The sequence below is a fragment of the Eschrichtius robustus genome, chromosome 2, assembly GCF_028021215.1.
Source record: "Eschrichtius robustus isolate mEscRob2 chromosome 2, mEscRob2.pri, whole genome shotgun sequence".
NCBI lineage: Eukaryota > Metazoa > Chordata > Mammalia > Artiodactyla > Eschrichtiidae > Eschrichtius > Eschrichtius robustus.
The window spans coordinates 147,328,384-147,355,167 of NC_090825.1; the positions used below are offsets into that span (position 1 = coordinate 147,328,384).

The 26,784-nt window shown below is 42.6% G+C and overlaps 3 protein-coding genes across 9 annotated transcripts in view; 1 reads left to right on the forward strand and 2 right to left on the reverse strand.

Annotated features, from left to right (window-relative positions):
• The window catches only part of STK10 (serine/threonine kinase 10), a 116,427-nt gene extending 110,944 nt beyond the window's left edge, over nt 1-5,483 (reverse strand). Inside the window, exon 1 of the mRNA XM_068536358.1 lies at nt 5,062-5,483. Coding sequence (XP_068392459.1) covers nt 5,062-5,217 — 156 coding nt within the window. The 5' untranslated portion in view covers nt 5,218-5,483. The remainder of the gene's footprint in view (nt 1-5,061) is intronic.
• A 573-nt stretch (nt 5,484-6,056) lies between these two features.
• EFCAB9 (EF-hand calcium binding domain 9) lies at nt 6,057-19,426 on the forward strand. Its single transcript, XM_068534903.1, is given in 7 exon segments — nt 6,057-6,208; nt 13,542-13,710; nt 16,506-16,654; nt 17,441-17,617; nt 18,377-18,460; nt 18,462-18,543; nt 19,284-19,426. Coding segments are annotated over 6 exon segments (771 nt in total). The 5' UTR covers nt 6,057-6,208; nt 13,542-13,574.
• Nucleotides 19,427-21,484: 2,058 nt separating this feature from the next.
• UBTD2 (ubiquitin domain containing 2) overlaps nt 21,485-26,784 on the reverse strand; it is a 61,404-nt gene continuing 56,104 nt past the window's right edge. For all 7 annotated transcript variants that reach the window (XM_068536360.1, XM_068536362.1, XM_068536363.1 and 4 more), the window contains one exon: nt 21,485-24,055. In XM_068536360.1, the coding sequence (XP_068392461.1) occupies nt 23,658-24,055 (398 nt within the window). In that variant the 3' untranslated portion in view covers nt 21,485-23,657. The remainder of the gene's footprint in view (nt 24,056-26,784) is intronic.

Consider the following 26,784-nt stretch of genomic DNA (forward strand, 5'->3'; position numbering starts at 1 on the left):
AGGAGGGGAGGCGCACGGGAGACCTCGGCAGACCCCGGAGGAAGGAGGAAGCGGAGGAGCGGAAACCGAGGCTTAAAAACTCTTAGGCAGAGAAGAGGGGAAAGGAGCCGGCCTGGCCGGGGAGGGCTCAGAACCTAAGCTTTGTCTGAACTGGGTGTCAGGGCAGGATATGGCACCCGAAGGATGGGGCTTAACAATGGCTCTCTGAGCCCGGGGGCACCTGAGGTCCCCACCTGTGGGGCAGCCGCTGCCAAGATCCCGGGTTCCTGCAGGGTCCCAGAGGACTCGGGGATTGGCTCTTAAGCGAAGGCAAGGGGCAAAGGGGGCCTCTATTAATTTATCTCATTTTCTTTTAAAAACCACCCTCAAAGAGCCATGCATCACTCCCTCAACCGAGTAACTCCCTTCTAGGAGTCTAGCATAAAAAAATGATTTAAAATATAAAAACTTTACAAGCAAAGCTGTTCATCAATATAGAGTCAGCTTAGGGCTTCCCTGGTGGTGCAATGCAGGGGACACGGGTTCGAGCCCTGGTCCGGGAAGACCCCACATGCCGCGGAGCAACTAAGCCCGTGCGCCACAACTACTGAGCCTGCTCTCTAGGCTCCGCAAGCCACAACGACTGAGCCCGCATGCCTAGAGCCCATGCTCCACAGTAAGAGAAGCCACCGCAATGAGAAGCCCGCACACCGCAACGAAGAGTAGCCCCCGCTCGCCGCAACTAGAGAAAGCCCGTGTGCAGCAACAAAGACCCAATGCAGCCAAAAGTAAATAAATAAAAATATACAGTCAGCTTTGCTATAAAGTTTACTTTAAAAAATGCCAATTTTGTTCCAACACCACTGATGTATTAGGGAACAATTTTATCAAAAGGCTAAATTCACATTTGCTTATGTTCTGTTCTGTCTGCCAGAAACACTAGGTGAACGCAGAAAACTTCACCCAGGTGAGCCGAGCAGCAAAGGAATGCACAAATGGCACAGGCACCTCAAACATCTGTCAGCAACCTTTAAGCCACACCCACCCCATCTGGGGGTCCGACGTGCCCCCTGATTTCAGATAACCCTCTTTTCAGATAACCCTCCTTCCACAGCTTCACGTACTGCAATGCTTCCCACCCACGGCCACAAGCATCCTTGCAGACCTCTTTCCCAGTTCAGTGCTGTTATTTATTGCGATAATTTTGTATTTCTTATCTGCAAAACTTGTGTAAAACGGTGCTACTTGTTTTCTAGGTTCCTATCTTTATTTTTTTCTAAGGTACCGATGAAGTTTTTGAGTGTTGTGCCCTTAGCCCCATTTTTCTCACAAGGCCTCTGATTTTTGTTGCATGTTTTGCACAATTCAGGGATTTTTAGGAAGGCATATTTACATTACAGCAGACCTGACTGTGTTGTGTAAAGGGCTTAGCACAGCGCCTGGCACATGATAAGCATTTAGTCAATTTTAACTTGTTAATAGTAAAAAGAAAATGGGGGGGGGGTGGGAATTACTTAAATATCCAATAAGATTAAAATCATGGGGGCACGGAGCCATCCCAGAAGGTATGTGTGAAGCATTTAGAATAACACAGGAAGAGGCTTTAGGAATGAAAGATAACATAAAACACTGTAGGTATGTATTATTACAACCCTGCATTAAAAAAATTTTTTTCTCCATAAAAATCGATTAAGTCTGGAAGGAAATATATCAAAATGTCAACAGCAACTGATGGGACTTAGGGTAATGTTTTTCTTTTTAATTAAAAAAAAATTTGTACTACACACCTAATTTTGCAAAATCATAAACCTTTTAAAAGCTTAAAGACAACATAAGACGACAACTAAAGCAATTTTCAAGAAGCAGAAAAATCATCTCAGCCTGTTAACCCAACTCTTCATGCCCACACGCTCCCTGTCTCTGTTCAGCACATAAGTATCTGTTTCACCCACAGCTAGGACAGCGGGCACACCCTGCTGAAGGCAGTTTCTTCCATTCAACCCGATATCAAACACTTCCCTTTCCATCCTGTCTTCAGAATACAGATTATTATTAAGGGCAAGAATTTTGAAACTATATAGCTCGTGACTTTTACTTTGTATCTAGTAATGAACTAGAAATGATTTTCTTTTGAAATCAATTTGAAATCGCTTAAGGAGTAGGTGAGCATGAACTTGACTGTGCAAAAAATCAATCCTACAAGCCTCTTTTTCTCCCGAGATCAACTGATGATTTATCACGGAGAAGAGGGAAAAAGAGGCTCCATTATCTTGAGACACTAATGTCTCAAGACATCAGGCTTTGAGCCTCTGCAAGAGACTGCTCAGGAAATCTGTAATTGGAGTCCTCTTCTGACAAGTCTTTGACAAACTGGGATTCCTATGGCTTCTTACAGCAGCGAAATCCTCAGAAAGGCCTTCACCACCTAGGCTGCCAGGAGAAGAATCTGCTAGTTCTAGGACAGGGAGAGGAGATGCTGCTGGCCATCACTTCGCCAGCTCACAGCCAACTGGTTACCAAGGTGCCATGTCAAAATGGAAGTTCTGGTCCCAGACATAAACCCTAGATGGAACCTCTGGCCTGTGCTGCTGAAATGGCCATGCCAGGGAACAATGAAGTGGGAAGGAGTTATGGTCCCTGATTAGAATCTTTAGTAAAGCAATACCTGCTTCAACTTCAACTCTAAGGGGCTGACTAAGCAGCACTTCTCCAGGGTAGGAGACGAGGTCACAGGGATCTCTGATCCAAGACGGGTCTTCCTTAGCTGGTAACTAAGCCCAGAGCCTTGGGTTCTAGTCCCTTTCTTTCCCTGAGCCCCTGTATTCCTGCGTGTAACATGGGGTTAGGTTAGATCAGAGGGTCACACACTAAGGCCAGGCAGGGAACCTAAAAAATGTCCAGGTGTGTCAGCCATCACACAGCTCTCCTGATCTACCTTTCCCTTGTCTTAATTATGAGAAAATCATGGGTTCGGAGGTGGTGGGGAGGGACTTGTGGTGCAGCCAGGCTCACAGCTTTGAGCACTAGACTCACTTTTAAAAGGGCCCACGTGCTCTGGAGAACCAGGAGGAGACAAAATAACCTGTGAATCAGATGGGCTCCTTTGTATGAAACTTTCAGTTGTAAGGGAGTTTTATGGGGCTAAAGCAGGAGGAAATGACAATCGAAACTGACAAGGGGAAATCTTACCAGCCTAGAAGCAAAGTTCTACATTTAGGTTTGAAAGAAAATGAACCCCATGAAGCCAGGATTCATTAGGGGACAGGGACAAGACTGCAATGGAAAGTCAGCCCCTAACAAAACAACATCAGTGAGAGCCAACAGCGTGCACTAAAAACACCAACTGAACCTTCTGGAGAAAGCGGGGGATGTGGTGAGCTGACCAAGGGTCCAGCTGTTCTCACGGTGGTCAGAGCACACCTGGAAGAGCAGGCTCCGTGAGGGGAAGGCAAGTACACCGGCGGGGTGTCCATGGGGGCCGCAAGACTGAGGACAGTTTCCTGGTGCCGCTAGGAGGAAGAGGCAGCTCTGAGAAGGGGAAAGAAAAGATGTGCGAGTGAAGTATATGCTGACGGCCCTGGAATACGTGCAGAACCCTCAGGCAGAGAAAGGCAGCAAATCAAGGCAGCTGAGAGCCACAGGTATGAGTGTCACAGAGGCCAGCCTTCCAACCACAGAACCTTTGCTCCAGTGGGGCTTTCACCCTGTAACAGGAAGTGCTGGCTCCGTGGGGAGGTGGTAAGGTAACAAAACAGGCACCCTGATGGGCCTGGGTGACTTCCAAATTGCCCCTAGAGCAATGTTTCTCAAACTTAATGCGCACGTAACATGGGGGATTCTAATCAGGGGGATCTGGGCATCTGTTAAAATGCAGACCCTACTTTATTATTTATTAGGTCTAGGGTGGGGCCTGAGATTCTGCATTTCTAACGAGCTCCCAGGTGATGCTGGTGCTACTCCTCCAGGGACTACACTTTGGTGATTAGGCTCTCCACCACTTTCAAGGCAAAGAGAGCAAGTCTTGACCAGGGGTGGCCTAGAGAAGCTCTCTCTGTGGTCCAGGCTCCCAAAAGGGAAATCCTGGGGTCAGGGTGGTCTACAAGCTATAGGAGCCCCAAAGAAGGTGATGGCGGCTTAGGAAGGAGGTGCCCTCCTGGAGAAACCACCAGCTTAACATGTGGGTTTCTCTCAGTAAAGAGTTTCCTGGGGGAAAGGAGATCAGGGAAAGCGTAGAGTCAAGCTCTAAGTGTTTGGGTCCCCAATACGACTGAGCAACTCAGAATTTGTTCTCAGGACCAGAAACCAGACAATGACCCGCTGCAAACGTGACTACAATTAATCAGCTCTGCCCCACCCACCCCTCCGCAAAAGCTCTCTGTCCTTTTATTCTTCTAGGGAAAGGTGACTGCAGACTGGGAGACTCCCCAGCTGTGACTCATCCCATACTCAAATCTGACCCCCGAAGCGCAGGATTCACGAGGCCCTGACTCTCCCCTCTGCCCAGCCCCAGCCCACATTTCCATGCCTAACCTCTCACTCTAGACAATCCGCCCCCCCTCCACCTCCTGTCTCTCCCGTCTCTGGCTCGTCTTCAGGTGTGTCCCCAACTTCATCGGACTCAACCCTTCCAGACGCAGCCAAGTTTCTCTGTCCCCATCGCCTCGGCACTCTCACAGCATCTGAGTGGCCTCCCTTAAAAAGTATGCCTAGTATCAGTTTTACCGCGGATGCCTCGTCTCGGATGCTAAAGTCCTATAAGCGCCCCCTTTGTCTCCCCCTGCGGCGCCGAGAGCCGTGCGGGGCGCACAGGAAGTGCTCAGAAACTTAGCTCGGGGGCAGCAGCCGTGCCCGGAGGGGACGTCCGGCACGCAGGGACTCAGCCGGGCTGTGTGAGGATACCCCACCCCCACCCCAGCGAAGAACAAGGATCACCAGGACAGGACCCCGGGACTCCGAGTTCAGGGCCGGGCAGCTCTCTGCGTTCTCCCAAGCCGTGGCCGAGACTGACCAGGGCCAGCGCCCCTTCCTTCCGGAGCCGCTCCACGCGCCCCGAGCCAGCCACCAACAGCACAGCGCCCTCACCTTGTAAACCTTGCCGAAGGCACCATCGCCCAGCTCGCCCACGATCTCCCACACCTCGTTGGGGTCCAGGTCCCGGCGGACGTGCTCATATTCGCGGGACTTTCTCTTCTCGAAGGTAGAGCGGCGCAGGATGCGGCGGAAATTGGCGAAAGCCATGGCTGGGGGCACGCGAGCCGGGGGGCGAGGTGGCGCCGGCTCCGGCTCGGGCTGTGGCTCCGGCGGTCGCGAGGGAGGGGCTGGAGGACGCCGCAGCGCTCGGGGGTTCTCCCCAGACCCGCCCTTCCCCGCAGCCAGACCACGGTCAAGTGCGCCCTGGGCTGCGCGCGGCGGGAGCACCCGGAACAGCGCAGGCGGCCGCGGTCCCCGCCCCCGTTCGGTCCAATCTCCGGGCCGCCTCCCGATGTAGACCCAGTTCGCGCCGCGCCCCCGCCCAGCCCGCAAGCCCCGGGACGCGTTCCGGGGACCCGGCCCCGCCCCCGCCCATCGCCCCGACTCCACCTGCCGCTCCCCGGCAGCGCCCGGAGACCCCCTAATTGGCTGCGAGCGCTCCCCGGCTCCGCCCGTCGCCGCAGGGCACTCTGGAAACTGTAGTCCCCCGCGCGCCGCACGCCCGCGAGCCACGGACTAGGCTTTGGCGAGCTTAGGGGACCCTTCGGCGGGACCATACCGGGTCTGGGAGGCCCACCGTGTCTCGTGGCTCACAAAATTTCTGCGGGAGCGAAAGGGGAAGCAGATTGGTTATTCGCGAGCGCCCACTGACTGCTGTCCAAAGACCAAAAAGGCGAACCGGCATTAATCATTGAATCCGCCCCGTAACTGCCCCGCGCGGCTGCTCTGCTCGCGCCCACTTTTAAGGTGGGGGCGCCCGGCGGGCGAGGGCACTAGCCCCGGGCTGCACATCCTGCTGGCGGATCCGGTGCGGATTGCTCGGCGTGGTGCTGCCTCCTAGCGCGGGAAATGCTGCGCCCTTGCGGCGGCGGTCAGTCCCTGAAGACCCAGGCTCCCCGGCTCGCCTCCTGCTTCCCAGGGGCTCTGCCCCACCGAGATCCACCAACCGGCCAGGATTACAGGGCTAAGAGAGAGCGCTCCTTGGGGACTTACTTATCACATGCTTCCTGCTGGATCTTCAGATATATCTGCATATTAGGTAAAAAACGTACTTATTCTTAATTTTCCAATTTTTTAAAATAAGCTCATTATACATAGAATTGAAGTTTTCTTTGACCACCATCATCCTCGATCCTGTCCGTTTTCTACCTGCCACTGTTAACTGTCTCTAGGACAGTTAACACTTGTATCTAAATCTAAGTGGGTTCCAAACAGCGAGTGCTGAGGGGTGGGCAGGTGGGCAACCTGTAAAGCTTATTATGGTAACTCTCCCACATAAGCAAATCGAGTCTCGGGGAATGTCACACTCCAATAGACCACGTCCCTGCGGAGAAGGTCCATGTTGAGGTGTTTTCACCCCTTCCTGAGCAGCATGCAAACACCAAGTATAGTTCTAAATTTGGAAAGCCAAATGCAGAAGCCTAGGGTACTGGTGGTGGTCTGCACAAAGGATGCCCTGAGTAAAGGTTGCCAAGCACTTTGAAATGTCCCCACAACTTAATGAGTGGTTGCAATCGTAGAGGGTCTTTATCACTAAAGGAAGGAAATGCAGCACAAGACTGGGCTGTCACCAAGTAAGCCCAAGTTTAAACCTCCCAGAACAAGCTGGAAGGCCGGTCTTTCATTAGTTTCAGTCCATTTGACCAACACTGTGAAGGGGGGTGGGGGGACAATGGGGGAGGCTTTCCCACTGGGAGGTGGGGGCTCTGACCACAGGTCAGTCTAGGGGGGCTGGGACAGTTCATCCCCAAGCCGGGCCAAGCCACACAGGACTCTGTGACACTGGCTCTGCGATAGCTCCAGAAAAAATGAAATGAGAAACAAAAATGGAGAGCTTCACTCAAAAATGTTATAAGTGAAAGAAGCCAGACACAAAAGAGCACACGTTATATGATTCCATTTGTATGAAATGTCTAGAAAAGGCAAATCCATAGGGACAGAAAGCAGATTAATGGTTGCCAAGGACTAGGCTGAAATGGACATGAGGAGTCTTATTGGGGTGATGAAAATGTTCTAAAACTGGATTATGGTGATGATATAATAACTTGGCAAGTTTACTAAAAATCACTGAATTGTATACTTGAAATGGCTGAATCTTATGATATGTAAATTATACTCAAGTACAGTTGTAAGAAATCAAACAGAGAGGTTCAACAAAACCAAAGCTATATCTCTGAGATAACTAACAGACAAGGCTGGTCAAAAAGATTAAAAAAAGAGTTGCAGAAAGAAAAATATTCTCCAAGACAATGAAAATGAAAAAAGAGACAGAATATTAGGTATAGTAGAGATTTTGATATCATAATATTTTAAACAATTTTATGTGAATACATTTTAATGTGAAATGGGTAACCATGCAGAAGAAAATATAAATGATATAAACAAATGATATATAAATATATGATGATATATGACACATAATTTCAATAAGAAATAAAAAGCCTAAATAAGCTAATAACCAATAAAGAAATGAATCAAAAATCTAAAGTCTGCCCCCACTGAAAGACATCAGGTTATGTGGTTTTACAAATAATCTCTCCCTTTATATAAATACTTCAGGAAGACAGAAAAAAAGGAAATAGACTCATTTTTATGACATGAGCTTTACTACAATTAGGTAGGAATAGTAAAAGAAAACTGTAGACTAATTTCACTTAGGAAATAGATGGGGGGTAGGGGGAAATACGAGCAAGATGAAACCAGAGGCTAATAAAAACATCATGACTAAGAAAGGTTTATCCAGGAATAAAAGAATGGTTCTATCTAGGAATAAAAACCATTAAAGTAAGACACTGGATTGACAAGGTAAAGAAGAAAATCGCATACTCTTGATAGGCACAGAAAAAGCATTTGACTGTATTCTTAGGCTAGATTTCCCCAAAGATAGGAATCTGAATGCAAATAGTTTATTTGCGAGGTGATGCCAGGAGGCACCAGTAGGGAGTGGGAAGCTAAGACAGGAGACACTTGAAGCCAGTAAAGGGTGTACTTTGTAGATGATTACTGCTGTGGCCAACTGGGGCTTAATCCCACTGGGGAATTCTGGGGGTCAGGATGCAACACACTTCAGACTCAGCCTATCTGACAGTCAAGGACACTGGGGAATTTTCCTCTAAACCTCATCTGTCCTTGGCCAAGGGCTGCTCCCTAGGGCGGCACTTCTAGCCTGCCCTGCTAGAGGGCCAAGAGGACACCTGTAAATTGAGAGATGTTCACGGGTCTTTGTACAGCTTCTGCTGTAACAATCCTTACACTTCTTATTTCTTCTACTTTCCTATAGCATTTGCTAGAATCTTTAGCTTTATGTTAAGCAGTAACAGTGCAAATAGGAATTCTTGTCTTGGTCCAGTATTTAATGGAAAAGGGTTTAAAGTTTCTCCTTTAAGTATGATGTTTACCAAAGATTGTGGCAAAAGATCTTCACACAAAGTTCCCTGCTATACCTAATTTGCTAATAAGTTTTTCTCATAGCTGTAGAACTTTATCAAATGTTTTTTCTGCATTTATCATATGATTAATCATAGGCGTTTTCTCATCTAGCCTATAGACATGGTAAATTTCATTTATTGAAACATTCTTGCATTCCTGGAAAGCAAATATTTTATCTCCCTCTAGAGGGGCTAAGTAACATTCCCAATGTATGCTTCTTCATAAGTCAGTCCCCAGTCACACGCCTCACCCCAGGCAACCACTAATCTGTTTCTTGTCACCATATATTGGAAATATCTTTCCTAGTTAACCATATAAATGGAATCATACAGTAGTGCTCTTTTAAGCCTGCCTCCTTTTCACTCAGCATAATATTTTTGAGATTCATCATGTTGTTGTATGTATTTGTGGTTCGTTCTTTCTAATTACTGAGTAGTGTATGGATATACCACAATTTGTTTATCCATTCAGCTGTTGATGGACATTTGAGTCACCAGTCTTGTTGTCATGACTAAAGCTACTACGAACATTTGTTTACAAGGCTTCGTACGGATATATATTTTCATTTTCCTAGATGCACCTAGGAGTGCAATTGCTGGATCATACACTAAGTATATGGTTAACGTTTTAAGAGGCTGTCCAAGTATTTTACAAAGCGGTTCTATCACTTTACATTCCCACAAGTGGTGTTGCTCCAATCACACTGATAACATCAGTTTTTAAAAACTCTAGCCATTCCAGTGACTATGTAGTGCTATCTTACTCTAGGCTTTTGCCCTCAAGACATTTGCCAAGTCCTAAACTACAGAGTTTAGGGAAAGAGGTCACGAGACCAAACAGAAAGCCAACAGGCTCATGGACCAAAAAGCTAAGCAGAGCCTAGATTGTGGTCTCCAAATACAATTTTCCATAAAATGATACTATGGCTCCTTGGAGAAGTCTTTCTAGATCTAAGACAGGAAATATCTATCCTTACATCAACATCTGTGCCTCTGTCTTGAAACAAAATACAGATGGCAAATAGGCACATGTAAACATGCTCAACTTCATTAGTCATCGGGGAAATGCAGATAAAAACCACTGTATCCATTTGAGCAGGCTGTTATGCTGCAGTAAAACCCTCAACATCTTGGTAGCTTAACACAACAAAGATGGTTTCTTACTGTATAGAAAGCTACAAAGAATGTAGCATCTATCTTAGGGAGAAAAAAAGATGGATGATCTACAAAGCTATAACTTTTCTTGAGCATGTCAAAGAACTGAGGTCACAAGGCAACCAAGGAAAGTGAATTCTAAGAAAGAACAAGCCCCTGCAAGGAGAGAGAGGGCACACCAACCATTGGACCTTTGGCAGAACGTGGCTGAAAATGGCAGCCACCGTACAAGTGGTGAAGAAAGCAACTAAAGTTTGAGCAGATCATTAGAGGCAAAGTTTGGGATACCATGTCAGTGTGGAATAGCCGGAGTTCCCAGACACAAGGGGCGATCACACACACTGGCAAACTCCTTCCCATGGGTCGCCAATGGGATCCTGTGAGAAAAACTGGGGGCAGGGCAGCAGACTGGAGACTGCCAGTTCTTGCTGATGCAGGAGTGAAGGGGTGGTTGGTGCCTGCCGGGGGATGAGTATAAGGTCTCATCTACTTCCTCAGAAGTAGCAAAAGCAAAATTCTCCAAAGCAATAGCTTTCTGTTGCTGGGAGAGGGGAACCCCTCACTCTCAAGGTCCAGATAAAATCCACGGTTCTCACCCCCAGGACATGGAAAGATCCTCTGTCTTTTCGTGTAGTCACTGAGGAACTCAAGAGTGATAAGGAACCATCATCTATTTTTTAAATTTATTTTTTATTGGTGTGACATTGGTTTATAACATTAAGTAAGTTTCACGCGTACACCATTATATTTCTACTCTGTGTACACTGTGGCACCCTCAGAACACCATCATCTTGAATGTTACTGCTACTATGGCATTGGAAAAGAGAGTTCTGACATTGTGGGAATTGTTTGTTACAGAAGTTAGCAGTACTCACCCTAATACGCTGGGAAAATGCAGTTAAATATTACACCATTTTTTCTCCCTTCCCCTAGCAGCAATAGATCCTTCCCTACGTAGCTCCTGGTGAGTTCTGAGGGCACCACAGCTTGCTTCTTCATGTGACATTATTTTTAGTGTTTTATACAGTCAATACTCATTTAGATTTACTCACATATTTTCAATTTCTGGTACTCTTCATTCCTTCCTGAATTTCTGTGTTTCCATATGGAATTATTTTTCTGTGCCTTAAGAATTCACTTATGGCTGTTAATTTTGTTTTTGTGTGTATGGATTTATTTTGTTAGTTACCTCCTTCTGTCATAATTGTATTGCATTTAAATTTTATCATTTTAAACTCCCTATGACATTGTTATTATTTTACCCCATGGTTGTTTACTTGCACTGACCCATGTATTTTTACTACTTTGTTGCTCTCTATTCCTTCTGATATCTTGGATTTTCTCTCTGTGATCATTCTCTGACTACCGTAAGTTGATCCTTTAGAATTTCTCTTGGGAGGGTCCGTTGGTGATCATTCTTAGTTGTTTGGTTGGTTGTTTGTTTTTGCCTGAATACAGCTTTATCTCATCCTAATTTTTTTTTTCTTTTCACTATAGAAAATTTCAAACATATTCAAAGTAGAAAAAATAGTATAAGCTAGTACTCCTGTACACCCATCAGTCAGTTCATGTTTGAACAATCCTGTTATATGTATACCAACACCCACGGGCCTGGATTATTTTGAAGCAAATTCCAGACATCTTACCATTTTATCTTTTTAAACCACCACCACATCCACTGTCATTCCTAATATTACATCCAATCAGTGTTCATAGTTCTCCATCATATCATGCTTTTTGGTAAGTTGTTTGTTTTTGTGGGTTTTTACGTACACAATCTATATGAATTAGGATCCTCATAAGTCCATACACTGTAATTGGTTGATGTGATTTGAAAGAAATTTAACTATTAATCTATAGATCCCTCTTCCATCTCTTTTTCTTTTCTTGTAAATGTTTATCGAAGAAGTGGAGTCATTTTCTTTTAGAGCTTTCCACAGTCTGGGTTTTGTTGGTTGTGTCCCCATAGTGTCATTTAACATGGACCTCTGCTGTCCTATTTCCCTGATTTATATTTTCTATAAATCGATCAAATTCAGGTTTGATTTTCCTCCTCATTCTTTTAAATGAAGGTGGAATTCACATAATATAAAATTACCTATTTTAAAGTGTACAATTCAGTGGCATTTAGTACATTGACGGTGTTGTTCAACCATCACCTCTGTCCAGTTTGAAACATTTTCATCACCCCAGTGGGAATCTTAGTATCCAGTAAGCAGTCACTTCCCATCACCCACTCCCCCAGCCCCCAGCCCCTGGCAATGACTGATCTGCTTTCTGTCTCCATGGCTTTGCCTCTTCTGGATATTTAATATAAATGGAATTATACAATATGTGACCTTCTGTGTCTGGCTTCTTTCACTTACTATAAGGTTGATCTACACTGTAACATGTATCATTCCCTTTCATGGCTAAGTATTTCACTGAATGGATGTGCTACCATTTCATTTGTCCATTCATCAGTTGATGGACATTTGGGTTGTTTCCACCTTTTGCCTATTATGAATAGTGCTGCTATAAACATTTTGTACAAGTATCTGTTTGAATACTTGTTTTCAGTTCTTTTGGATATATATCTAGGAGTGGAAATGCTAGGTTATATGGTAATCTCATGTTTAACTTTAAGGAACTTCCCTTCAGTCTTGAAAGATGATTTTACTGAGTGTGTAATTTTAGCTTGGCTATGATTGTTTTTACACATTGAAATAGTATTACATTATGTTTTGGTTTCCATGTTGTGAAGAAGTTGATTGTTAAGTTTAATCATCAGTCCTTTGAAGATAATCTTTCTTCTCTGATTGCCTTTAAAATCTTTGTCTTTGGTATAATGCAGTTTCACTCTGATGTGTACATATATGTATTTCTTCTTATCTCAACTACTTAGGACTTCAGTCTTTTGAGAGGTAATATAGCATAGCTATTAAAAAGCAGTGATTATTGCCAGACTAGGTTCACATGCTGACTTCACTATTAATTAGCTTAGTGACTTTAGGAAAATTACTTAACTTTTCTGAGCCTTTTTAAAATTTTTATTGATACAATTCATATACAATATTATACAAGTTACAGGTGTACAACATAGTGGTTCACAATTTTTAAAGGTTATAATCTATTTATAGTCATTATAAAATATTGGCTAGGGAATTCCCTGGCGGTACCGTGGTTAGGACTTTGCGTTTTCACTGCCAAGGGTGCAGGTTCAATCCCTGGTCCAGGAACTAAGATCCCTCGTGCAATGGGGCACGGCCAAAAAAACATATATATATATTGGCTATATTCGCTGTACAATATATCCTTGTTGTTTATTTATTTTATACATAATACATTGTAACTTGAGCCTGTTTCTTAATCTGTAAAATAGGTATAATAATCTCTACCTCATAGGATTGTATGATTAATCTTCAGACTAAATGAGTTAATATATTAATACACTTAGAACAGTGTAAGATGTTACTATGTAACATGTAGTTATGTAACTGTTCACCTTGATAATGATGATGAGCACAGTCTGTGGGTGGGTGTCTTTCAATGGTTTTGGAAAATTCTCAACCATTTTTTTTTTTGGCTGCTCCGAGTGGCTTGTGGGATCTTATTTACAACCAGGGCTTGAACCCGGGCCACGGCAGTGAAAGCACTGAGTCCTAACCACTGGACCGCCAGGGAATTCCCACAATTTTAATTTTTTTATTGACTTTCCTATGATGCTTTGACGTAGGAAGACCTTTACTACCAGAGCTTCTCTCTATCCAACATTCTAATTCTGAGGCAGAATTCTCTCTTCCACTTCAGGTTGCCAGAGTCTGCGGCTTAAAGGGCACCATAATGAAACTGAAGCAAGGATCGTTTCTGTGGTACCTCTATCTGGATAAACTATATTGCTTATTATCCGTGAGAAATGTGAAGGCTTTGGTGCAGTATTTTCACCTTCTTGATGTGCACCGCAAGAAAACCTTGAATGGTTAGTACTTTCAGAAATGCTTCCTCTGGGTCATTACCTGGTTTTTAACGAATGTGCAGGAAAATTTACAGAACCACAAACTATTTCATTAATGTATACATTATATCTTCTAAATGAAGCACAGAGAAAAATTGCCAACAGAGACTTGAAGGCAGTTCTGTGAGGAGGATAAAACTGGAGGCTCTGGGGTTAGGTCCTCCACCCATTATTCCTGGGTGATTTGGAGAACAACATCATCCTCTTTTAAGTCTCATTTTCCTCATCTGTAAGTGAGGCTTCTAATAATGGAGTCCATCTCACAGTTGGAAAAAAAAAAGATAAATGAGATAATGCATGGAAAATGCTTAGCATGGTGCCTGGCACACTGTAAGGGTTTAATAAGTGGTCCTTATTATTACAATTATTCCTGGGGACTGAGCCCCACTCAGGCGTTAACCCTCAAGACTCCCTTAGCAAGACTTCTCGTCTAGCGAATGGGAGGTTTGAATCAGATGATCTGCAAGATCCCTTCTAATTCTTGGTACTTGTGAGTGACCAGAAAGTGCTGATGATCTCGACCCTGGCTTTGAGTGCACAAACTAATAGAAGACCAATTAAAACACTTTAGGTTTTTTTAAAATATTTATTTATTTATATATATTTTTGGCTGCATCGGGTCTTAGTTGTGGCACGCGGGCACTTTCGTTGCGGTGCGCAGGCTCTTCATTGCGGCATGTGGGCTTCTCTCCAGTTTTGGCGCACAGGCTCAGTAGTTGTGGTGCACGGGCTTAGCTGCCCCACAGCATGTGGGATCTTAGTTCCCAGACCAGGGATCGAACCCGTGTCCCCTGCATCGGAAGGCGGATTCTTAACCACTGGACCACCAGGGAAGTCCCCTAGGTTTTTTTCGTTTGTTTGTTTTGTTTTGTTTTTAGGACTGGGTATAAATACGGTGTCCCTACTCATTGTGACCTGAGAGAGATGTCATTTATCAATAAGGAGTTTCTTCCATAAAGATATTTTAAAGAATTCAATCTTTATAAAATAATAAAAAGATACTTTCATTTTCTCATCTTTCATGCCTCCAGTTTACACACAGTATGTCACCAAATCTTCACAATAACCCAGTCCTAGATAAAGCAACTGTAGGACGCCTAGATGTGAACAGAAGATCTGGGACCAAAACCCAAAGCCCACACTCTTAGTCTCACCAGCCTTTGCTGAGCAGAGTCTGATCTCCCTGGTAACTAAATCACTCCCTGGTGACGCAATACCCAAGAGATAAAGTCATACTTGTGTCTTCTGGTCACCAAGGGAATGGATGGTGACCTGAAAGAGTGAAGGCATAGCCTTGAGTTTTGCCTTCCAGGGAGGTAGTGACTTAAAGCCTTGGAGACTTGAGTGGGCCAGAGCCAGCTGATTGAAACACAGTATTTGTTAAGTAACTACTAAGTCTCACAATAAAACATTTCTCAAGGAGCAAACATCACGGTGTTTACACATGGTGTGTTGTTCCCAAGTGCTCGTACCTGGTTGGACTCATACCTGGTGGGACGTGGGGAAGGAACATCAAGAGGCCATCAGAAACCCCCAGATCATGACATTGTGATGACTGGTTTCACTGTGCACTTAGCCAGCTTCAGCCAGGACTCCAAACCACACAGATGTGCTTTACGGATTTAGTGGAGCCATGTCTTGTGCAGGAGGTAGTCTCTGTAATCAATGGGCAAGGAGAAATCACATGTAGACAAAGTCACACTTGAAAATCCCTGAAATCCCCTGGGTGATTTGTACATACAACCTGTACAGCCATATATCACTGTGTAAACTTATCACCATGTTTGTTTCTTCCATCTAACACTCCCTGAGACAGATGATTAGTGAGTGGAATTTCAGGCAAATACCTTCCATGTCCTTTAAATTACAGTATTTTTTTCTCTGATTGTATATGACTGTATATGCATTAACTAATGTGCAAAAGATATGGCTTCACTGTGGAACGAGCAAGGCTGTGGAGTCAGACGGACAACATCTGAATCCCAGCTCTGCCACTCAAAGTGTGGTCCATTGACCAGCAGCTGCCGCATCACTTGGGAGCTTAAGAATGCAGACTCAGTCCCATGCCAGAGTTCCTAATCAGAATTGGTGTTTTTACAAGATCCTCAAGTGATTGGTATGCCTATTATAGCTCAAGAAGCCCTGAGATTAGTTACTACCTGAGGCTTATTGTAAAAGGCTGTGTAGGGTTCAGGGTTCAGTGACATGTGGCACTTAAAGCGCCCAGCGTCTAAGGTGCTCAGTGATAGCTCCTTTCCCCCATCACCGAATGCATTTGCTTTATGTAAGCATGAGGAAAAGTGATACTTTTACGGAAGAGGAATGATTTTTAAATTTCTCTTGTTTTAATTCTCTCAAGTGAAAGGCCCAGGTGAAATGTCAGCTTTTCCAAGAATGTGTCATAGGTCCCCAGTGAGAATTAAACTCTTCCTTCTATGTACCAGGAGCACTTTGAGGCTTTTATTGGTTACGTACACACATCTGTCTGCTCTGTCGAGCGTGTAAGCTGGGCTCAGGAACCAAGCCCTATCCACTATCTCCTTCTCCACAAGTCCAGGTACAGTGCTTTTCCACACAGCTCAAGGGCAACTGAGGTTTGAGAAATTGTGGAAGGTATAGTGGCAAAGCTGGAAACAAAATATTATCGTTACTATGGCCAGGTCAACAAGCTTCCAACATGACAACCAATTATGTGGTTCCCTGATGTTTAACATTTTGGAACCGTTTCAGAATAACCCATCTCATCTCCTTACCAACAGATGTGCTATTCTACCACTTCCTTCATCACGTGACTGACCTGAAACGGAACCAGATCACAATCGTGTTTAACATGCTGGACTGGAATGCTGTGGGCGAGATTGGTTTTGACCAGTTCTACATGCTGGTTTGCATACTGCTGGCACAGGAGGCAAGTAACGAGTCAGGCTCTGTGGAGCAGAGGGGGCACAGCTTGGCTGCTGCCACCATTTTGCTAAAGGTAGCACCGAATTAAGAGTGCATCAGAATTTTTCTTTTCACTTGAACCAGGAAGAAAAAAAAATGGGGGGAGAACTCCTTTTGGTTCCTAAATGGCCCATCTATAACCTAGGAGTTTCCAAAGGTTATCCAGCCTCCCTCCCACATTGCCTTTATAAAGAACGAATCTCATCCTGTCACATCCCTCCTTGGCATGCCCTTCCTTGCCCCTTCTAGCTGGTGGGTCTTAAAATAATCACCAGTAATCCTAACTGCCTCTCTTCCGCAGTGATCCCTTTTCTCAGAGAACTTTCTGAAGGGGATGAATGATAAAGGCAAGACACACTCTTCTTTGGGTTCCCACCTTACCTGGTACACACTCCTAGTGTGTATTTACCTCTTTCCCACTCCTTGAGGAAAGGCACCTTGTGTCAGCATTTTACTGCCAGTGCCACAATTTTCTAAGTAGATTTTCACTGAACATAAGAAAATACATTCTAGTGACTAGAGTTCTGTCTGGCAGAACCAATCACTACAGGTGGCATTAAGTCCCCCTTGAACGCAGATGCTGAAGCAGGATCTGATACATCGACCATAGAACCCTTTCAGCCCTGAGCTGCTATGATTCTGCCTTTTGCTTTTAGCTGTCTAGGAAATGGATTAGTGAATATATGAGTCTTGATGTCGCAAGTTTAGAAAGTAGCACCAACAATATATTTACATATTTCTCCCAAAGCAGAACCATTTGGAAGAGCAATTTATTTTCCGCCATTCCCGGCCTGTTTTTGAGCTGCTTGACCTGGATGGGGAGCTGAAAATTGGCCCATCCAACTTCCACATGTACAACTTTCTCTTCAATATTAAAAAACAGCAACTCAGAGACCTGTACCATGACTTTGACATCACAGGTGACTGTGTAAGTGCAGATCCCTAAAGTGTGGCCCGGCAGCCCCTCTGTCCAAAGGTAGAGGACCATGTCCTGCTACCTACAGTGGCGACGGGGGAGGAAGAGGGTGGGAAGAACCTACTGGAGCGTGTCATGGCTCTGGGATCATAAAAAACTAAAGAGATATATAGGCCTGTGAAAGAGAGAGGACTGAATAACTAAGTGCTACGTCATAGAATGTGGATATAAAATTATATAAGTTTGGAGAAGGAAACTTTGTTTAGAAGTTCAGTTGAAAGAAGTTAATACATTAATATGGCAGAAGTTGGTCTTAGGGGAAGGGTTTATAGATTTTAATAAGGAGAAAGGAAGAAATTCTTAGATGGGAACACATGAGCTAAATCCCAAGAGAAAACAACTGTGGAGAAGACAGTGGACCCTGCCTATTTAAAGAGGAAGTCCATGTTGACAAGCACATGAGAGCTAACTAAGGTTTACAGTTTAAAAAGATGGCTCATACTCTGAAGAAGCTCAGATGGCAGGCTGAGGGAGTCTGGACTTGAAGTAGCAGAAGTAAGAAAGTGACCCTTGGTGCCATTAGAGTCTACAATAGACTCTCTGTTCCTGGCTCCTAGGCTACAATTAGACTATAATTATGTCCTAATTACTGGGCCTCTTTAATAAAGTTTCCAAGGTTTTAAATGAGAAGTGATTACAATCCTGCTGTCATCTGAAACAAAGTATCAAAGCCTTCCTGAAATAACTTTTCCTTTTGCCCCCCAACACAAGCGTCTTAATTACAAGGAATTTAAGCTGTTTACTATCTTCTCCATGGACAAATACCAGGAGAGTCAGAAAGCAGTGAAAGAGGAGAAAGAAAGCTCTGCCCAAAAATAAAGTGTCACAAGTTAATGTGAGCCAAAGAGAGAGTCTTCTTGGAATAAATGATTTTGAAAGTAATTACAATTGTTAACATCTCTAAAAATAAATTTAGAACATCAAAGTAGATATCTTTAAATTGATTTTTACACATGCGGGGTTCAGATAAGCACTAGTCAATCAGCATATTCTTAACTTTAATAACCTTTAGACCTCACAAATGACTCACAATTATGTAATGTGAAGTAAAAACTTTCTCTTTGTTGACATGTCCCAACTCTGCTGCTGCTTTTCAGATCAACTCTGTCCATTAGGTCCCTGTGTATCCAAATAATTACCAACTCTTACTGGAGCCAAGCAGTTGGAAGGTGATGCTTTCCTAACATTTGTCACTAGTGGTCCAATACTTTCAGAATTCTAATTCTCCCACTCCTTAGGCTAAAACAAACTTCAAATTGGCAAATGGCGAAGTGCCTCCAACCATAAGGGAAACTGACTTCTAAGGATATGGGGACTGTGTTCTTCCTAGAATTTAAATTACTCTTTGATGTGTTAAGTGCTTAAGCAACTATACCAAATCTACTAGGGTAAAATGATTATTACATGCCCTTGTATAATTCTATTTTTTTGTATAATTAATGCCTTGAATAATTTTTAAGTGCCTTTAGCGTGGGATTTGTGAATCCTCCCTGACTACTGTGATGTTAATGATAACTACCACTGAGTAAGTGCTTGCAATGGGTCAGGCAGGGGCTTTAGACGCATGACTTTATTTATCCCCTAACCCTGCGAATTAAGTGTTATCCTCAATTTACAGATGAGGAAATTGAGGTGTCAAGATTAAGAACCTTACCCAAGGTTCTTAATGACTCACTAGTGGCAGGACCAGAGTTCAAATTCAAGGTCAATGAGACGCTTGTGCTGAGAACAAGTGATTTGAGTAACTCACTTCAGTCTTAGCAGATTCTGTTTAAGTTTTAAGCTGGCGTTTCACTGGCTCAGAAACCCCTTCTACCTAATGCTAATTACCACATCTCCTTCCATCATAGATTTCTGAGGGACATGTTTGGTGATTAAAGAAATACAGCTCATTTACTATAAACCAAGAATTTCTTAAGGAAACAATGTATGCAGTATAACTGACCATAAGGCATTCAGTGAGTTCCAGAGTACTTAATAATCAAAAACCACTTTGTCAATGTGCAACAGACAAGAATGCTGCCTAAGACTGTCATTCATAAGTCACAGGTAATAACTGAAATCATGTTAATTACTATGAACATTCTCTATATTTACTCTAATAGTCATGAGATTTCGATAACACACTTATGAGTAATGCTTAGCAGCCAGAACTTTTGTCTTCCCCACAACGGTTACTACAAAAACTAAATGGAGCTAGCGGGAATCCCCTAGCGGGAATCCCCTGGCAGTCCAGTGGTTAGGACTCCGTGCTTTTGCTGCTGAGGGCACGGGTTCAATCCCTGGTTGGGGAACTAAGATCCCATAACACAAAGTAAAACCACATGACACAGGTTTCCACCTAGACTGTCAAAGATCAGTAAGTTGGTCAGGGACTTCCCTGGTGGCGCAGTGGTTAAGAGTCCGCCTGCCAATGCAGGGGGCACGGGTTCGAGCCCTGGTCCAGGAGGATCCCACACGCCGCAGAGCAACTAAGCCCGTGTGCCACAACTACTAAGCCTGTGCTCTGGAGCCCACGAGCCACAACTACTGAGCCTGAGTGCCACAACAGCTGGGCCTGCACGCCTAGAGCTGGTGCTCCACAACAAGGGAAGCCACCGCAATGAGAAGCCTGAATGCCGCCACTAAGAGTAGCCCCCGCTCACCACAACTAGAGAAAGCCTGTGGGCAGCAACGAAGACCCAATGCAGCCAAAAATAAATAAATACATTTATAAAAAAAAAAAAAAGTTGGTCAGGGTATAGGAAAATAAGAGCAGTCATATTGCTATAGTATTAAATAGGTAAAAATCTATTTGGAGGGCAATTCAGCATCTACTCCCTAAATGTATATACTGTTTGATATAGCAATGCACATAGATGTAAAGATGTAGCTATAGAAAAGGACATTTCACAGTAGCACGGTTTATAGTACCAAAAGACTAGAAACAGCCAGACTGACCTGTGGTACTCCAGACAATGGAATACTACTGCACCTGTAAGAGGAATGAAGCAGATCTAGCTCAACATATATGGAACAATCTCTAAGATTAACCATTTTAGAGAAAAATCAAATGTATAGAACAGCATATTTATGGAAAAAACAGGGTAGGGCGGGTAAATATACTCACATACACTAGAATGGTGGTTCTCACATTGGGATCCCCTGACTAGTAGCAGCAGCACCTCAGAATTTGTAGAAATGCAAATCATTGGACCCCACTCAGACCTACTAACTCCGAACCTCTGGGGGAAGAGCCCAGCCATCTGTGTTTTAATAAGCCTTCCAGGTAATTCTGATGCATGCTGAAGTTTGAGAACCACTGTGGTAGAGCATCTTTAAAGATATCTAGAAAACTGGGAACAGCTGTTACCTCTGGGGAGAAGAAATGGGAGATGAAGAACAGGCATCTTCAGAGAGACTTTTCACTTCGGTATGTTTGGATTTTTTTTCCCATGTGTATGTATCACTTATTTTAAATAAAAATTAACAATCAAAGCCTACCACTTTGATCCAAAATGGATAAAGAAATGAGCTCAGTGCTTCTGAAAAACTGAATTATGGGTTTTGGTTTACAGCATGATTCTTAAAAGAAAAAAACAACAACCTATTTGAGACCAAGATTTCAATGCAGCAAATAAAGTATATCTATAAATGACCATGTATGGTTTGACATAGCAGAGCCTAAGTTTGCTAGTAATGAACTTGTTAGTTACTGAGCTGGGAGGTTTTAAAAAGGGGAAAAACCTTTTTAGAGGTTTTTATCAGAATGAAGCAGATTACCCTTATTGTGGAGAGTAATAATAATTAAAAACCCAGAATAAAAGCAAAGACAAAGAGAAAAATTGAACTTTTTTTTTAAAAAAAGCACAAAAACCCTACATACTAAAATTGTACACATCAAGTATTGGTCCAATCTTATATCAATCTATTTACAATTAAACAGCACCATGGTTTTCTCACCCAGGTTAGTTAAATGCCCAGAAAATTGTTATTCAAAGTACATGTTCCTTTAAAATAAACTATTAAGAGAGCTCAAATCCTCAACAAAAAAACTTCTACCAACTATAGATTATTATTATCACCAAATTTACTTAAGAAAAATAGATTTGAACACTTTTTTGTCCTCCAGTTGACAAACTTTGAGAGATGTTGCTGTTCAATGTGGCACACAAATTAATAAGGAAACATTTTGATGACAGGGGCATTATATTGAAATACCCTCGCATATCTCCACCTCCATATATAAAAATACTCCTTTGGAATTAATGCTGCTGTTGCCTCTTGAATTTAGATTCAATTATCAGTAAACCTAAATTAAATGTAGCCACAATCTTTAAAATGATTGCATGAAAAAGAGAAGTAGTTAAAGCTCTCAGAAACATATGTTACAATTATAGATATTATGTGCAATCAGGCTATAGGAAATTTAATCGTATTTTAAACATTACATTTAAACTAAATAGTTTCATTTTGCCATTAAAATTAATAATGGTGCTTCACATCCAAAATACATGTGAAGGTTTGATTATTTCTCATTTGAGAACAACGTAAGTGCCTTCTTGCTTCTACTTTTCCATCTCATGGATTTTCAGGGGTTCAGAAATCACGTGGTAGACCCCTTCTCACTTATGGAACCAACCTTGAAAAGGCTCCAAATTAAATATAATCCTTGGCAGGTTTATTCCAGTCCTAGTACAGAAGAATCAGGTTATCTCACCAAATTTTTCAGTCCTCTAATATAATCTGCAGATGCTTCTTAATTTGCCTCTTTGCTAGGAAAGATGAGAGAGGAAAATTCTCATCCACCACAACTACAGGTAACAGTGAACTATGGAAAGCACTAAAGCATAAAGCAACGTATCACCATTTGGTCTCACTGTCGATGTTTACGTGATGTCAGTAAATCTTTCACACTAGCAAATTATGAGTTGAAATTTTTTCTAAAAGATTGAAGACAGGCACAATTCTCCCAGGCACAGACAGAATGGGTTTTCCTTACACCCGTCCTGCAAATTGGGGAAGAAGAGATAATTACTTTATTATCCTACAGTAGGAACAGCTGTACTTGATTCCGTGCATTCCCTGGGATTCCCTTGAATCCCTGGAATGATTCAAGTACATTCCCAGCTGTACTTGAGTCCATGCATATACATGCATTTGGGGGCACAGTTAGCTCTGAAAAGTTCTAAGCAGAGTAGGTAGATCAATGAAGGTATTACATAGTAGTGTCCTTCTAAGCCTGGATATGAAACAGCTTCATTATATACACATTTCAAAATACCTATGCAGCAAGAGGACAACAGACTTTTCAACTAAGTTATCAGTTGAAAGTCAGAGATCTGAATGCACTGACCAAATTATTGCCTAGTGTTCCAGAAAGGTGCCTGCCACCAACGTGCTGGAAGGCACCAAAATTTAGTGTGAATGTAAACAAGGAGCTCAACATATGGGGATGGGGAAAGCAATACTGAAACACAATTTGCCAGTCTCTACTCCTTTATGGCTAAATATTAATTGAGCAAGGAATTAAGACCAGAAAAGAAGAGAACCTCAAGTACTGCTCTTTTCAGTTTCCATTTTAAAAAGCTCAAGTTTTATAACTGTTATTGTATTTTTTTGTATTTGATTTATTTTTTAAGAATTCTGTATTCACAGGTGCTTGGTGCTGTTCTGCATGGATGCAATGGTCTATTTACAGTCCAAATCATTTAAATACAGCCATTATATAGTTGTTGGGTATTTTAAAATAAATGGTTATCTATTTCTTAACTGCCTCTTGAATTAGAAACTGTAATTACATGAGTCTCAAAGGCTGGCTCTTTGTGTTTTATTAATTATTTTCGTTGGTCTCCATCACAGATGGAAGTTTTCACTGGTAATTCCTCAGAACTAAATCCATTCATACGGAATTCAGAGCAGTGAAAATAAATTTCACGCCGTAGAGTAGGAAATGATAACAACAACCATAAAAAGGAGCAGGAGGGATCTGGGGACAGCCAACAGGACCAGTTCAGTTCTCAACTGGTGTTGGGTTTTGCAAAGGTTGGCTCATTATAACCTGTACAACATAGTCCTTTGGGATCTTCAGCTCTTCCAGCTTCATTTTGTCGGTGAGAGGTCTGCCAGAAAAGAACCACCGCTGACTACCCGGTTCCACTCCTTCTGCTGCATGTAGCCGCCTCTTCATGTGGTACACTGTGTCTGTGCTGCGGACCACAAGTTTGAGGTCCTTGCCGGTGGAAAGGCGCAAACGGAGCTGAGATTCATACCCCGAATTGGGTGGTGGCTCAGGAATATCCAGAGTCTCTATGTCGCTCTTTTCCTCTATCATGTTGATTGGTGGTGCCAAGCAGTAGACTGGAAGCTGATACCTATTCCCCAGTTCATCATAGCACTCTGTAAGTGCACCTTCAGAAAGAGAAGATATGAAAAAGAGTTTAATCTAAATGAATGCATTTTTCTTTACATCTTGCAAAATGCTCAAATATCTCATTGGCTTGCCACTGTAGAGAAAAAAATGTAAAATAAGGCCAATCTCTGTCAGTGATCATCAATAATCATTATCAAGACCCATGACCAAATATTTGAGTGTTTATCAAATTTTACATTAATCAGGACCCTAGCTCCTTGCCCTCACTTCTTCTAAGTCATTTCATACCTAATTCATACTTTTGTTAAAAAAGGAAAACACACAAAATTCCAATTTACTAATATTATCAATGCTTAGACCAAATTAATGGGAGATGCAAATTACATTGGGATATCTTTTTAGGAAATGAATCAGCTAACGTTAAAAAAAAAAGGCAAAAAACCCCAGATCCCTAAGCTCAATTCTCCACAACACAGTGTTCCACAGTGGTTCTCTTAGTGCCTAGACTTCCTAAGTTGAAGTACTTGGCCAGAAGTCCTCAGTCCAAAGAGATAACAAACTAGAGATGACAAGCTTACCAGCTGCCACTGTCTCATGGGTTATGTATGGATCTCATTAGCCAACTACCACAGAAATGACTGAGGTGTTTTATTTAACCCTAATTAGTCAATCTGTTACAGAGAAGCTTTGAGTTAAAAAGGAAGAACAAAAGGGGCATGAAGTTTATAACTTGCTAGCTCAGGGGAGGGGGAAAAAAGTGTTTATGGTTTAAAAGAAGGTATTCATGGTTAATTTCTTTATAAAGTATAAACTGCATTGTAATTACCAGAGCTTCCCTTGGGGAACTTGAAAGCATACTTAATGAATGTTTTATTGTAAGGTTATTCATAATGTGTCTTTTGCTCAAACTGGAACATTAACGTCAGCTGATTGTCAATTTGGATAAAAACCAAAAACATCTACCATATTCAGAACACTCATACACAGGCTAATGAATATGGGGCGTGGACACTGAGAAATGGTTACCAATGAACAAATGAGTTAATAAACTGATCTCCATCAATAGGCTGAAAATCCAAAGCATCCCAAATGAGACTGGAACAGTCACCAATCCACCAAGAGCTGAACTGGGCCTGCTTTCTAAGTTACATAAGATGGGCTGGGGTGAGAACTCAGGCACCAAGCATTAATACACGCGGATCTCCTCTTTCCTCTGTTTAAAAATAATATTCAGCCTCTGTGTTATTCACTAATCTGAACACTGCTATGACTGTAGAAATAGATATGCTTCAAGCCCAGTTGTGATCACCAGCAGTTCCCTACACTAGTAACCATCACACTGCAGTATCAATATTATTTATAAATAGTCAGTTGTGCAAACTTCACTGTTTATATACTTGATATAGCCTTGTCCTAAGGCAAAGAAACCTCAGTGCCTTTCAGGTGGGCTGCCCATTAGGAAACTAGCCAAGAGAAGGTGGAGAGTTCACTACAGACTCATCATCTCTCTCAGGAAAATACCTTCAAATACATATCCCACTGATACTGGGGCGTCAGTAATGTCAGCCTGATAGGAACAAGAACATATATACTTACATAACTGTTCTGCTAGAAAAACATTCTCTTAGAGAGGCACCATTCTAAATCATTACCTTTGGAATCAGGAGACCAAGATGATATTCCCAGCCTTGTTATTAACTAGGTGTACAACCTTGAGCAACATTCTTTAACCTGTAATACTTCTCTCAATTAGCAAAATGAGGCAGGATAAAAATGACCTCTAAAGTGACTTCCAGGTTTGCACATGCTGCTTCATCTTCATGCACCACAAGAGATAGAAAATAAAAGTGCAAACCAAAGCTGTCAAACTACAGGCAGAACAATGTCTTGACCGAAAGACAGCCTGTATTTTTAGCCTCCCTAGAAACCGGGATGAGAGGTGCCATGGCAGCCTCTAGCACAGTGCTGAAACAGTAGTGCATGCCAAGCTTAAACAAATGTACAATCTAACAGGCACTTTGGCTCTTCCTAGATCTGAATACTCACTCTTTCTTCACAATAGAAAGCTGAGTCTTCCCCCTTCTGCCCTTCAGCCCAGCAAGTCAGGGGTTCAGTTTTCAGACTCAAATGGGTGAGAATAAAAACTCCATTGAAGAGGTACAGCTGAAGATGGCATACCTTCTTATTCTAGCTCAGGCAGCCTCCCATCCATGAGGCTGGAAATCAGCTATCCAGACTCTGTTGCTTAGAAGCTCCCATATTCCAATATTTTGGGGAAAGATAACTTGCAATTTATTTAACATGAAGTTTTCTGGTTTATTCCTTTCCTCACTCCTACCCGTCAAATTATACTGTAATCTGAGTTATAAATATGCTCTAGTTTTAGATTAAACGAAAAACTAAATAGGGGAAGAATTCAGGCCATGAAGTCAAATATTATTTAATTACATTTTTAGGCTGCAGTTTTATGGGTTACCCTCTCCCCAAATTTAATATCTGGGATCATAAAGTATCAATAAAAATAATCAATATAGCCCAGAGCTGAATATTACCCCAAAATTACCTATTCAGAGCAAAATGACTCCTCTGCAGGCTCAAACTCTTTTGAATAATATACTGCTAAATCCTCCACCACTTTATGGCCCCATATCTCTTTATTAAAGACAAAACTGCTCTGCTAATAGTGGTCTCTATCACACAATCTCTTTAGGACTTAATAAAGATCACTAGAAAACAATTCTTGCGTTCCAGAGTTGCTACATGAACA